The sequence below is a fragment of the Mobula birostris genome, chromosome 7 (genome assembly GCF_030028105.1).
Source record: "Mobula birostris isolate sMobBir1 chromosome 7, sMobBir1.hap1, whole genome shotgun sequence".
In the NCBI taxonomy this organism is placed as follows: domain Eukaryota; kingdom Metazoa; phylum Chordata; class Chondrichthyes; order Myliobatiformes; family Myliobatidae; genus Mobula; species Mobula birostris.
This window is the reverse complement of record NC_092376.1, coordinates 21,383,434-21,397,755: the sequence shown is the minus strand read 5'-3', so window position 1 is coordinate 21,397,755 and position 14,322 is coordinate 21,383,434. Positions and strand designations below refer to the sequence as shown.

The 14,322-nt window shown below is 41.4% G+C and overlaps 1 protein-coding gene across 8 annotated transcripts in view; it reads right to left on the bottom strand.

Moving 5' to 3' along the window:
• herc2 (HECT and RLD domain containing E3 ubiquitin protein ligase 2) overlaps nt 1-14,322 on the bottom strand; it is a 231,142-nt gene that overhangs the window by 28,415 nt on the left and 188,405 nt on the right. For all 8 annotated transcript variants that reach the window (XM_072262724.1, XM_072262731.1, XM_072262725.1 and 5 more), the window contains 8 exons: nt 14,059-14,257; nt 13,581-13,795; nt 11,251-11,428; nt 8,207-8,368; nt 7,429-7,520; nt 3,809-3,948; nt 1,271-1,458; nt 172-369 (listed from right to left, as the gene is read on the bottom strand). In XM_072262724.1, coding sequence (XP_072118825.1) covers nt 172-369; nt 1,271-1,458; nt 3,809-3,948; nt 7,429-7,520; nt 8,207-8,368; nt 11,251-11,428; nt 13,581-13,795; nt 14,059-14,257 — 1,372 coding nt within the window. The remainder of the gene's footprint in view (nt 1-171; nt 370-1,270; nt 1,459-3,808; nt 3,949-7,428; nt 7,521-8,206; nt 8,369-11,250; nt 11,429-13,580; nt 13,796-14,058; nt 14,258-14,322) is intronic.

Sequence of the window (14,322 nt, the reverse complement as noted above, 5' to 3'; positions counted from 1 at the left end):
TTGAGCAAGGCATTTAACCACACATTGCTCTATGTCTGTGTGAGGAGTGGCGCGTCACACAGTCCTTAGTTCCGCGCTTTGTAAGGCATGAAAATGCCTTACACTGGCCTCTTAGGCCTGAGTCGACGATCCCCTCCCTCCTTTATTATTTCTCTAAGCACTGTAGCCTACCTTGCCCTGTGATATCAATATCCCACGCAAGGTGTCAAGCCCAACTGATGGGCCTTGCCCAGTTTCATCAAGTCGGCCTTCCAAATCAAACATCGGAATACAAGGACAGAAGAGCTCGGAGATATGATGTAGTAGTAGCAGTCTATTTCGCAATGCAATTATTGGAATTTCCTGGAGGTAGTTATATTCCATTGGAATCTTAAATACACAAAAAATATTAATAGATTTAGTCATTAGCTATAAAACAATGGTCTGCAAACTTCTATCCTCAGATGATGCTATCAATTTAAAACCACCCATCTGACCAAGATCTTGTTGGCAAAACTCATTTCCATTGAGACACTAAAGGCGCACAAAATAACAGTTACGTAAGACTTCGATAATCTGTTCTCCAATCATTCAGAAATCCAAATGGTTCAGCACCTGACTCACCATCTGAAATTCCGATAACTCCAGTGGCAGAAAGGAATGAGGTAAATGGGCAGGTGCAGCTGCCCAAATTGATGTATTTTAAAAGATACCACTGATTACGAAAATCAGATGATGTTTGAGGTATCGCACTCATGTCTGCTTGCTGGGTCCCTGGTTAATACATTCGGCTTTTGTGTCTCCTCCTCCTGCTAAAGAACCTCCATTCCCACCTTCTCTTTAAACCTGCCTGATTCTACCGGCCAGGTTTCCTTTAACCTTACTTGGTTCTGTTTCCCATGCTCCCTTTAAGTTTACATGGGCTCCCTTTTAACTTGGGGTTCACTGTAAAATTTATTGTTCTACTATGTAACATTCAAAGAAAAAATTAGCTATGGGGCATTGATATAATGATATCCCCTAGTTTGGAAAATCTGTTAGCCCAGTAACTCCAAGTGTGCCAGATGAAAAGAGCTGTATTTTAATTTGTCCTTCCTTGCTAAACACATCCATCACAATCCCATCTTGGTCTGGATAGCTCTGACTGAGGCTGCCAACTCATAATGAAGAATGAGGAATGTCAGCCATGGAGCTTCTCAGTTCACAGAGCAACTCATTCACACCGACAAGCTTTACAAGTGACATGACTATACAAGAAAGCTTTCAATTAACTAATAATGCTATAACTAACCTGTGATGGCAGCTTGCCTGCATTGGCAGGCTTGCTCGTAGACCATGCCAGGGTGTGGGCCGACCCACATGCCACACGATTTATCTTTTTACCCTGCAGTGCAGCGACCAAGCGGGGCCGCTGGATGGCATTGGTGGTTCCATCTCCAAGTTGCCCTTCGTCATTGTCACCCCATGTATAAACTTCTCCTTGTTTGGAAACGAAAAAGAAAGCTTAGTTCATGGCACAGTAGTTGGATCTGAGTTATATATTTTATTTAGTCAGTTATAGAGCACTACAGCACAGAAACAGGCACTTTGAACCATCTCAATTTTTTTGTTTCTCTCCCTAAAAGAAGGACTATTTAACAGACACCAATCAACAGGAGAAGGGTATCCTCTGGGTCCCTGGCTAATTGACCATTGTTGATGTTTTAGACTCATCAGTAAGTACCATAGCACCAGGAATACTTGGCTCAGAAATGCTAAAACAGACAGTAATAAAATACTGCTATTTCATCTACTCATTTAGGATTGAAAACTCCAGAAAATCTGTAGATGATGGAAATCCAAAGCAACTGGGTTCTTTGCCTGCTGAGTTCCTCCAGCATTTTGTGTGTGTTGATTTAGGAATGAAAATGTTTTCTTTGGTAAAGGGATTAACTTCAGAGGTTAAAAGTGTCAAAGAGATTCACAGTCAATTAATTTCTGAACTTAGGTCATTAATATAGTAGGGTAAAACCAAATATCAGGTTAGAAATAACTGTTGACCTAACTTCATAATTTAATGTAAATTATATCTGAGGTACCAATAGCTTTGAAAAATGCATTCTTCATCACTAATTAAATATTAAAGTTTTCACTGGGGGAAAAATCTTTATCAAAACTTATAAAATGACACACAAATCAAAAATCAGTCAGTTGAGCAGCATCTGAGGGAGGAATGAATCTGTCAAAGTTTCAAGTCAAAACACAGCATCAAAAGTGATGCAGGGTTTTGACCTAAAACTTTGGCAATTCCTTTCCTCTCACAGATGCTACCCAACCCTTCTTCCAGCAGGTTGTTAGTTGCATCATATTCTATCATCTTGCGTCTCTGTAGATGATCAGCTTAACTAAGACCATATAATAACTTTCAATTTCCTAACTATTGTACAATAACATTATTAGTTCACAGAATAACAAGTCAAGGCCTGGACTACAAATGAAGAAGCGTGAGCCCAAAATACAGCCCAACAGCTGAAGAATGAAACCAATTCAAGTAACAATATGCACATGGAATAAAATGGTGACTTCAGAATTATTGGACTATTGTAAAAGATGTGTCAGCTAACACAGTGACCTGCATGCAACTGCAAATCCACAGCTAATCAGTAGACTCTTAACAGTTCTATGAGATGGCATTGCATGAACTTCGGTACATGGGTGAGTAGGAGTGGGTAATATAAAAGTTACTACGCAATACATGGGAGAATATTGGCTTAGCACCATCATGCGCTTCTACAAGCCAAATTTTTACAATTACTAATTTCCAGAAAAAATGTAACGGATTAATTTGCCTTCATTTTCAAAATCAGACATCTTTATGGAATTCTTAATCAATATTCTGCACTTATTTAAAATTTGCATCTTATTGCAAATTAACTACACCAAGAGATAAAATAATTCTGAATAGGATCTATCCATAATGAGGCAAAATAAAGATTGATTACTACAACGTGCAGGTACAGCTAAGAAATAAGGCAGAAGGCTCAGCACAATGTAAAAAAATACTGATAACCCATAAATGTTTATCACTGTATACCAGTGCTTTCTGCTTTGTTCATTTAAGATTTTAACCAATATTGCAGATTGGCATCTACTGAAATAGCAAAGAGAGGATTAATATACAAAGAAAATCTAATAGTGTGTCTTCCAACAATACGAATTCAATCCTGATGTCTGGTACTGTAAATGGAGTCTGTACGCCCCTTGTACGACAATGTGAAATTCACCAAGTGGCCAGTTTCCTCCCACACTCTGAAGATGAGCTGGCAGATGAATTAGCAACTGAAAATTGCTCCAATGGTAGGTAGTTAGCAGGAGAATTTGAGGATAGCCAATGGGCACATGTGGAAGGTTCGGTTATTGGTGAATAAGTGGAGGAATAGAACTCACAGGATTACCCTAACAATTGGTAAGGATGATGGGCTAAATATCCTCCTTCTAAGAAAACAAAAAAAACATACAATTTCACTGCTGAGCCCACACTCAGCTTTGCAATTTTGTGTAAAAAATTTTCATGGGTGCAGCACTTATTTGTTGTGGTGTTGTTGAGCGCCGTCAAATCGTCATCAACTCAAGGCCACCCTATGGATAGTGTAGCTGTCCATAGGGTTTTCATGGCAAGATATGGAAGTAGATTGCGAGGCCTTTCTTCCACACAGATACTGCTGCTGCCCAGGTTGGGACCCGGCTAGGTTTGAACTCATGACCTTTCGCCTTAAGGTCCATTGCTGATCCCACTAAACCACTGGCCGGTAGCACTTGGCTAAAATATTTCAAATACTGCAAGCCTTACCATCCTCGGTGCAGCACACACAGTGTAAAGATCCAGTTGCAATTGCTATCACTTTCTTCCCTTGTAAACCCTGGACTTGCCGAGGTCTCCTGACATGGTCATCGGAACCATGCCCCAACCTATGGTAGTCACCTTTACCCCTGTAAAAAAATAACATACACCTGGTTAAGACCTTAACAAAACAACTGTGTTTTTAAAAAAGTATTTTATTTTCATTGCCAATTTCTAACATCCAGTTTGTAGCTTTGAGGAGAAACTTCCCTAATGAATGCAAGGCAACTGAATGGACTATTTAAAGCCACTTGCTGCTTTCTATACACTTTCTGACAGTTTTGAAGTCATGCTTTCCTATATCTTAATGTTCTGTTTTCAATTTTACTGTCAGTATAACTAAAGCCTTCAAAATTGCTGACCTTTCCCTCATGTGTTTCCTCTTCCTCTTGTATTGGTCTAAATCCTCAACATGGTTCTTGATCCATTCAAATGTACCACATCTTCTCAATACACCTTTCACCAGAGATCTCCAAGTGCCCAAGAAATTTACAACTTTTCCCCTAACCTACTTTTTAATGATTTTTTTCTATGGTCCAACTGTTGCATCCTCACAGGCTGGTTTGTAGCACAATATCAAATATGACATTGCTGTTTATAAAATATTGTTTTTAAAGTTCCCTTCCAATTCCTTGAATTCCCTTTATATAATCCTAACCTTTTTTCTCCCCCTCTCATCCTCTTTGGTTCTGATACGATTCCCAAAGCAATTTTGCATAAAACATGGTAAAGAAGGGACATCATTTTGTTTTGGGAATAATAATTCTTTCAGCTATTCCATGTATTCTCTAACACAAAGCTTGTCTATTCCACCTCTGTAACTCTGAGTAGCTCTCCACATTCCAGCAATTCTGCTGAAAAAACCTTTATCCATGATTCCATCACATCTTCACTTGATAAGTCCAACTCTATTTGACACATCACCTGCCTTCCTCTTTTTACAGCTTCAGCTTGTGTACAACTTGCTGCTTGCTTTCTGTCTTACATCCTAGTCCACATTCAATCTTCTGGTAAGAAGGCGGCGCGCTTGGACCCAGCGTCCTCTCTGGGTCCAAGGCGTAATGGATCATCTTATGTCTTGTCACAATAGCAAGACACTGGTGGTGATCAAAAGTATCAAGTACGACAGGTCTACGCCACTATGACTAGCTGAATAGCAGTGGAGTTGAACTTGTTGAACACTGTGCTGTATCTTGCTTCAACCACCCAAGCAAGAGGGCACTGTAAGTGGTGGAGCGCGGAGGCATTCCGTGACCCAATGGATGGTGCAGGTGATAGGTTTGGATGGTTTCGTTGTGATTACAAGACCCCGATGGGCATCGATTGTGTAAAATACTGCAAGTCTGAATCACTGGTTCATTGGCAAGTCCGACAGGGGAGCTGCGTGGCCTCGGTCGAGGAGCAGAGCAGGCCCTCATTCATACCTCCTGGTCACTTGTTGCAACCGTCAAGGAAGGAGATGCCAGAGCTGACTGTGTGCTGCTGGATTGGCGGCTGGCCTGTTCTATTGGCGCTGCCTGCCATGCACTATTTAATATGAGGAACTGCTGCAGGCTGTTCTTGCTGAAACATGGCTCCAGGACAACATCCACGTACCACCAATCTACAGGCCATGATATTCAGGTACTTGGGCTATGTATTTTTCTGTAACTATGTTTTTATGCTATCATGATTATATGTGCTTATGTGCTGTGTGTTGTGTGTAACTGTTGATCCTGTGTTTTGTACCCAAGCCCCAGAGGAACACTATTTCGTTTGGCTGTAATAATGTGTATGGCTGAGTGACAATTAAACTTGAACTTGGACCTTCTGGCCAAATGGCCAACTCCTGCTCCTATTTGTTATGTACTTCCTGACCCTATATTTGAATATATTGATGGTCTCTCCATCAATAAACCTGCCACAACTTCTCCAAACATTGTCCAAGTGAGCATTCTCTTTTCATCCCAACATTTTATCTCATTAACAGGTGTGTTTAATCATGGCTGTTTCATATTTTGGTAGTGAATATTAAATATGAATTCATTCTCTATATATTTTTTTTGAATCAATGTTTATTTGAAGTTTCACACTTTTTCTATATTAAAAGAGCTATGCAAGTGCAAGTTGCATAATTTATTCAGATTGTACGCAAGTTCCACGGTGGCATGATGGTCAGAGTGCTGGACGGCGGAGAAACTCTAAGGCGTTCCCAGTCACCAATGGTGTCAAACAGGGCTGTGTGCTCGCACCCACACTGTTCAGCATGTTGTTTTCTGCCATGATGTCTTCCAGGACAGTGACACTGGAATCACCCTCAAGTACAGAGTGGATGGGAAGCTCTTCAACCTGAGGAGACTTCAAGCTATTACCAAAGTGAAGGAGACTGTTCTGAGAGACTTCCTCTTTGCCGATGACTGCGCCCTGTATGTTGGCTCGGAGCCAGAGATGCAAGTCAATATGGACAAATTCTCCATGGCTTGTGGCAACTTTGGACTCACCAACAACATCAAAAAGACCGGAGTCATGCACCAGCCTGCCCCTCATGCACCATAACCAGAACTGAAAACCACAATCAAAGGACAGAAACTACAGGCAGTTGACCAGTTTACTTACCTTGGCAGCACCCTCTCCCGAGCAGTGACTACTGATACAGAAGTTAACTGCAGAATAGCAAAGGCAAGTTCTGCTTTTGGTAGACTGCGCTCAACTGTATGGGAACGCTGAGGAATCAGTCCAGCAACAAAACTGAAGGTCTACAGAGCCATGGTACTCACTACCCTCCTGAATGCCTGTGAAACGTGGACTGTGTATTTAGGGCATGCAAGACAGCTCAACCATTTCCACATGACTTGTCTTCGCAGAATATTAGGCATCAGGTGGCAAGACAAAGTACCAGACACTGAAGTTCTCTGTGGAGCAAGTCTACCATCAGTCCACACACTGCTGATGAGAGCACAGACCCGGTGGGCAGGTCATGTCATCCACATGCCGGACGAGCGCATACTCAAGCAGCTCCTTTTTGGGGAACTCTCTGCTGGAAGACGCTCGCATGGAGGGCAGAAGAAATGTTACAAAGACACACTAAAGGCCTCCCTGAAGTTGCTCGACATAGACACGACCACCTGGGAAATGCTGGCACAAAATTGCCCTACCAGGCTCGGCCTCATCCACAAGAGCTGTCAAGCTTACGAAGCAAGGTGCATTGCTGAAGCACAACATAAGCGCGAGCTGCGCAAGTCCAGAGTCACCAGCGCAACAACTGCAGTGCCTACACATGTCTGCCCAACATGTGCCAGGACATTCTGTGCCCGAATTGTCCTGACCAGTCATCTTTGGGCACACCACATCCAGTCTCAGGGATGATGACGATGGACGAAAACATCATATTAAAAGAGCTATGCAAGTGCAAGTTGCCATTAAATGACTAGTATTTTGAGTTTAAAGGGGCAAACATCAAAGAAATCTAACATCAAACAAAGTTTAATAAAACTCAGTACCACCATAAACCGAAAAATATTTAAGACATTAAGGGATTATTGAATGCAGCTGAAGATGAGAAGAGCAGACTACAGAAGGTGAATACTTACCACGTATAAACAGATCCAGACTTGGTTAAGGCCACAGAAAACTGTGATCCACATTCCACCTTAATCACCCCAAGTCCAGTCAGAGAATCAATCTAATAGGGAAAAATGATGGATGTTAGCAGAAAGAACTCCACATTGTATTAATATGTCACATAAATAGTCTCAAAAGTCAAAGGAAACAAGAGTGGTCTACCAGACAACTATTGAAGGTTGAATCTAAAGCCCAGGGTAGATCAATCAGAATAAATTGTAATCATGATAAATTACAAGTTGGATTAATTCTTTGGCTAAAAGCAGCAAGAATGATATGGGACAGTATAGATTTGCTTTGCTTGAGAATTTGCTGCACACTCACACAGCTATGTTCATATAAGTTTCCAAAAGGATTCTCTATCACCACCATGTGCAAATCCATTATAAATATAACATACAGTAGCTGCTCAGCTGATCAACTGACAACCATCTTCATTCTGACAGCTCTTTGTCGCTTAAGATAAAGAAGCCTTGCAACATTTTCTGGTTATCTCTACTGTGAATTCAAACCATCTGAATGTTTTGAATTATTTCCCTCCCTCCAAATACATTGTCTTCTCTAGATGCAGAATCATTACCCATAAAGCTCTGTTTTGCAATAAATCGGTGGCTCAAAATAAAATGTCAACACGAATGCATGTTTGCTACACTAAGTAAGTGGAAAGGAAGACGAACACAAAACACATATCAGATTTAAATTTTATCTGCAGTACAAATAAACCATCTATTTAAAAACTCACAATACCTTCATTGGAACTTTACAGCCATCGCTGCCTCCCCTTCCAAGTTTTCCATAATCTCCGTCTCCCCAGGACCAGACAATGTCATCATCTGTCAGACAAAGAGTCTGAGCATCTCCGCTCCCACATGCAACATCTACAACCCTGTAACCCTGTAGTGCTTCCACCTGAAAAATAAACATATTCAAATTTATAAAGATGACAATCAAATTAGAGAGAAGGATACAACAAAACATGAGTGATCACAAGAGATTCTGCAGACGTGGTATTAGATTTACGCCACACATACCACTAAAATAAAAGGCATATCCTTGACCATTAAGACTTTGCAAAGTGTCACTTAGCAGATACTATAAAGATGTGGAAAAAGGTCTTGTGGTTGGATAAGATTAAAGTGGAACTTTTTGGTCTCAACACATAGCTAATACTGCACATTTGCTGGGTGACACCGAAACAAATGGCGGAGGTATCAACGTGCTATGGTGATGCTTTTCAGCAGGGTCGGGAAATCCCATCAGGATTGAGGCTACAATGAATGCTGCTAAAAACAGAGAGATTCTGGGTAAGAATCTGCTAGCACATGCCAGTAAACTTAAACTGGGGAGGAAGTTTGTCTTTCAGCAGGATGACCCAAAGCACACTGCTAAAGCTCCAAATGAAGAAAATTGATATTCTTGTGGGGCCAATTAAGAGATCTGACCTTAACCCAATCAAACATCTCTGACAAGACCTCAAGATTGTTGTCCACTGCTGCTCCCAACTAACCTACTGCAGCTTGAGTCATTTTGCAAGGGGGAATAGACAAATTTTGCTCCATCACGTCATGCAAAGCTAACAGAGACTTATCCCAAAAGACTACTAGCTGTAATAGCTGCAAGAGGTGATTCAAATACTGAGCAAAGGGGGATGAGTACTTCTGAATGGCTGACATGTCAGTTTTTGAATTTTTAGTTTCCCATTCTTTACAATTTTCCCTGTTTTTTTGGGGGGGGCTCTACAGTGGGGAAAAAAAAGAGCATGTGATTCACAAATTAAAGTTTTCAGGTAAATTGATCAAAATCCCTGAGTGAACACAGATGCAAAAAAATCATTTAGGATCTCTTTCATCTCTTTTGGCTCCATGCATGGATTACCATCCTGATCTTGCAGAGGACCAATTTTGTCCCTGGCAATTCCTTTGCTCTTTACATATGGATTCTCCTTCACCCATCTGCTAGGAATAGCCTCATGCCTTCTTTTAGCCCTCCCGATTTCTTTCCAGTGTTCTCCTGCATTTCTTTTTTTTTTGTAACTTATTTTTTTATTGAATTTCATCATCAAACAAACATTTCCATAAGATGTATTTCAGATACTGTACATATCTATCATATAATCATATTTGTCACAAATCTTACACTCCAAAAGCACCACATTTGTTCCTACCTGCTATGCGCCTCTTTTTTTAAACCAAGGCCTCAATATCTCTTGAAAACCAAGGTTCCCTACACCTGTTAACTTTACCTTTTATAGTGACACTAAATACAAACTCTGTATTCTCAAAATTTCACTTTTGAAGGCCTCCCACTTACCAAGTACACCTTTGCCAGAAAACATCTGGATGGACAAAATTTACTCCTTCCTTTTACAGTCAGTTTATTGTTTCCTACGCATATTAATACTTCCCTCTCTACCTTTGTCTGAACACTCATTTAAAACATCTTCAGAATTTTGATTCTTTGCCCTTACTATTTAGTTTGAAGTCCTCACTGTTTCCTTATCTATGCTGGAATACTGGACCCAGTATTGTTTAAGTGTCGACTTTCCAGCGGCACAGTTCCATCTTTCCTCACAGATTCAAGGTTCTGCTTCTTAATTTTGTGCCCAACTCCTCATACCAACAAAGCAAAAGCTTTCTCTGACCTACTTATACCATTGATTTCTACTTGGTCTACAGCAACTGGAACCTCTCCTATCGGCCATTAATTTCACTGCAATATCCGGAGTAGATATCCTGAAACTTAGCTCTAGGTGGGCAACATTGTCTATTGGACTTTGCTTTATGTGGCAAAGAAGAGCGTGAATGCTGCCCCACACCATCACTACGTTCTTGTTAACTCCTTCCACAGCTAGGCCGAAGGACCTCTTTCTGTGCTGTAGTACCCTATGATTCCACTGGACTTCCTGTACTACAGTTTAAAACATACATTGACTTCTACAGCTCAAAAGGGCACGTTCCTGATTCAAAAAAGGGAGTTTTTTTAAAGTTCTGCTAAACTGAACAAGGAGCACCAACCAATCAAAACCTCAGTTGCCATTTATCAATCACACATACCAAATTAGCTAACCACAATACGGATTACCACAAGACCATAAGAAATAGGAGCAGGATTAGGGCATCTGGCCCATGGAGTCTGCTCTGCCATTTTATCATGGCTGATCTAGTTTTCCTCTGATACCCAGTCTGCTGCCTTCTCCCCCGTACCCTTCATTACGACCAGATTTCTTAATTATTTCATGCATCTTCTACCACATTACTTGTAGATGGTGAACAAACAGCAGGGTGAGTCACTTGAATGAAAAGATCCTTTCAGAGACTCTTATATCATCATTGCCTGTGGAAGAGGTCCTACATTTCCTGCAAATGTCAAATGTATTTAAAACATAAGAATCCCCAAAGGGGGGAACTGAAGCTCCCATCAATAATCCTACATTGAATACAGGTCATATGTGAGTCTGCAATTAAATTACTGAACAGAAACAATGCAGAATATAAAATTTTACTTTAATTTCTGAGAATGTTTTGTTAAATTCTGCATGAGCATTAATTCTACAAATTCAAAAATGGTTGGTCAATGTTCTATTCACAGAAAAATGTTGGGCTCTGCAGGAGGGAAGGGTTAGGTCGATCTCAGTAGGTTAAAAGGACAGCACAACAATGTGTGTCGAAGAGCCCGCACTGTTCTATGTTCTGACATCTGAAAGACAGTACTTCTAATATTGCATGCTCCTATAACAAGAGTTTCCTTCTGTCATTAACTTTAGGTTTCAATTATTCATCAGTAGTACTCACCAGCTTTGGCTTTAACTGATCTTCACTGTCCCCATGTCCTAGTCTCCCATATCTACCCTTGCCCCAAGTGTAAAGCTCTCCCGCAGCAGTAACACAGGCACTATGTGCTCCTCCAGCAGCAACATCGATCACTTCTATACCACGCAGTGATTCAATAACACGAGGGCGGTCACAAGGACTGAAAAAGACAAAATAAAATAAAATAAATATCCTCGCCACAGAATTCAAGTCATCAGAACATTTAAAATACAGTTTTGCACCTAGCCACAAAAGCCAAAGATGTGAAAGCTTAAGACATCCCTCAGCAAGACATCCCCCAACATTAGTGTAAGGGTTTCTTCTTTTATGTTACTGATAAGGTGAATAAAATGGCTTCTCTGTACTGTTAACTGCTGAGACAGTGGTTCTCTATAGCAGTATGTTTGGATTATAATTAGTGATAACGGGACTTGTATCCATTTGTTAACCAGTTGGGATAGACGTTATTCTTTCTGTCTGTGTGAAAGCTGTTGGTTGCACGGGCTTTGGGGAGGAGGCATGAAGAGAGAAGAGGTGGCTTGGGGAGATGGTTGCCGGACCCACTGGGCCTGGGCTTGGGGTGGGAGCCCAGGGGTCGACGATGAGCGAAGAAGGATCAGCGAAAGAAAATCCGTGAGCTCCAACATTTGTGCACTGGACATGTTTATGAGATTATTGGCGCCTTTTATTTGTTTTCCTCTTCTTTTGTTTCTCTACTAACCCCATACTTAAATATAAAATCTTAATCGTTTAACCGCACATTGTGGACTGAATGTTATTTCGGGGTACTGATGTTACCCCACCCAAACAAGAATGCGAAGGCTTGGTCGGGGAGGGGGAGCCACCCCTGAGATCATGCCACTGGGCAAAGCGAGTCTTACATTAGTCAGAGAAGCTGGATGGAAACAAGGTATCACCAATGTGGACCAGCTCATATCACTGAACCTTTCTTGTTAAACCACTCACAAACAGCACTCATCATGAAGACCATCCAAATTTCAACTGGTCGTCCAGAATTTGTGCAGCAAATGGCTTGCAGTGCAGAGAAAATATTAATTAAAATATAAATAGTCCATCATAAGAGAATTATACCCAGTTTCACCCTTAATTATCTCATTAAGGCAGCAAAATTAACAATGTACTTAAGTATTTATATTTGGCCTGGAGTGACCAAACCCTGATATTTAAGCTGTTCCACTATCCCGGTCCAAAACCTCAAAAGGTCACAGCATTTCAAGTACTCATCCAGATACTTTGGGGGCTTCTGCATCTCACACTCTTTCGGGGAGCCAGTTCCATGTCCAATCCAGCAAGTCTCTCCTCATAACTATAATTCTCCAGCTCTAACAACATTTTCATAAGCCTGTTCTGCACCCCACCAGTGCTATTTCATTATTTCTGTGGCATGAGGCCCAGAACTAGTGGAACTACTCACAGTGGGGGAGGGGCATAGAGCCCAGACAAGCAGATAAGTCACATTTTTGCCTAAAGATGTTATACAACGGGAAAATAATATTTTCCAATGAATCCAGAAGGAAACACAGAAACCATGGCGTCAGTGCACAGGAAGAAACAGGATTCCGTAAGTAGATACCAAACCATCGGGATTTCCAAATAGTTGGATAGTCGATGATACTGCCATTTTTCAATCACCCAATGTGTAATTAGAATGGATAAGAAAAAGCGTCTGCAGCAAAAACACAAGATGCTGGGGGAGCTTAGCAGGTCAGGCAGCATCTATGGAAGGGAATAAACAGTCGACGTTTCATATTAAGACCCTTCATCAGGACTGGAAAGGAAGGGGGCAGAAGTCAGAATAAGTAAGTGGGGAGAGGGGAAGGAAAGGAAGGGGGCAGAAGTCAGAATAAGTAAGTGGGGAGAGGGGAAGGAGTAAAAGCTGGCAGGTAAAAGGTGAAGCCAGATGAAAGGGAAGGTCAATGGATGGGGGCGGGAATGAAGTGAGAAGATGGAAAGTGATACTTGGAAAACGTAAAGGGCTGAAGAAGCAATCTGATAGGAAATTACAGTGGACATTGTGAGAAAGGGAAGGAGGACGGGCACAGAGGGAGGTAAAAGGGGAGCCAAAATTGGGAATGGAAAAGGAAAGGGGGGGGAGGTGAGGGGGGTAGAGAAATTATCAGAGGTTAAGAGAAATCAGTGTTCATGCCATCAGGTTAGAGGGTACCCAGCTGGAATATGGGGTGTTGCTCCTCTAAGCTAAGATCGGCCTCAACAATCTAAGGGTGCTGTTGCAGTTGGAGGTAAAGTTGCTGCTCACCTTTTCGACCAGCAATAGAGAAATACTTCCTTACCTTCTATTGCCATGACCGAGCTTGCCATCTTCTGCCTCACCCCAAGAATAGACTTCTCCTTCAGATGACAAAGCAAGGCAGTGCTTGCCCCCTGAATTCACTGCCACCTTCTTCACAAAAACATGCTGAATGGATTCCAACAAAGTGGGGCTAGACACTGACTCTGTCCCTCCAATGCCCAGCCTTCCTCCAGCTCCATATCCAGTAGCATACAACTAATATGACAAAGAAAAACAAGTCATAAAATGTATTTTACTGCCTTCGTGCTCACATACCTTTTCATTCCAGATTAGTTAGCAATTGATGACTTTGCAAAGTGGTTTAAAAAGTGATTTTTTTTTTGTAAACTGCTAGTCAAGATGATATTTGGGAAATGTATTTGTACTGAATATTTTTGACCGTTTTCTCTACACATTTCAAAGAAAAATCAATAGCAGTCTTCAAAATCAGATAACATACATGGAGTTCAAGGACTCACTTTTCCATCTGCTGTTACTGCAAACAGTGTTTGCTCTCCACCAATCAGCTGCACAGGTCTCAAGGTTGCCAATGCCTCACATGGTGTTGGAATCTTAACCTTTGCACCTTCAATTCCTCCCAGCTGACCTCTGTGGTTGTGACCCCAACCATAAATAGTACCACTCCCACCAGCAGAAAGGGTCCAATCATCAGACCGCCTGTTGAACAGAGATAAACTTAGCATTGATGTATCTCTCATTGAGAAAACGTGGTAGAAAGCAGA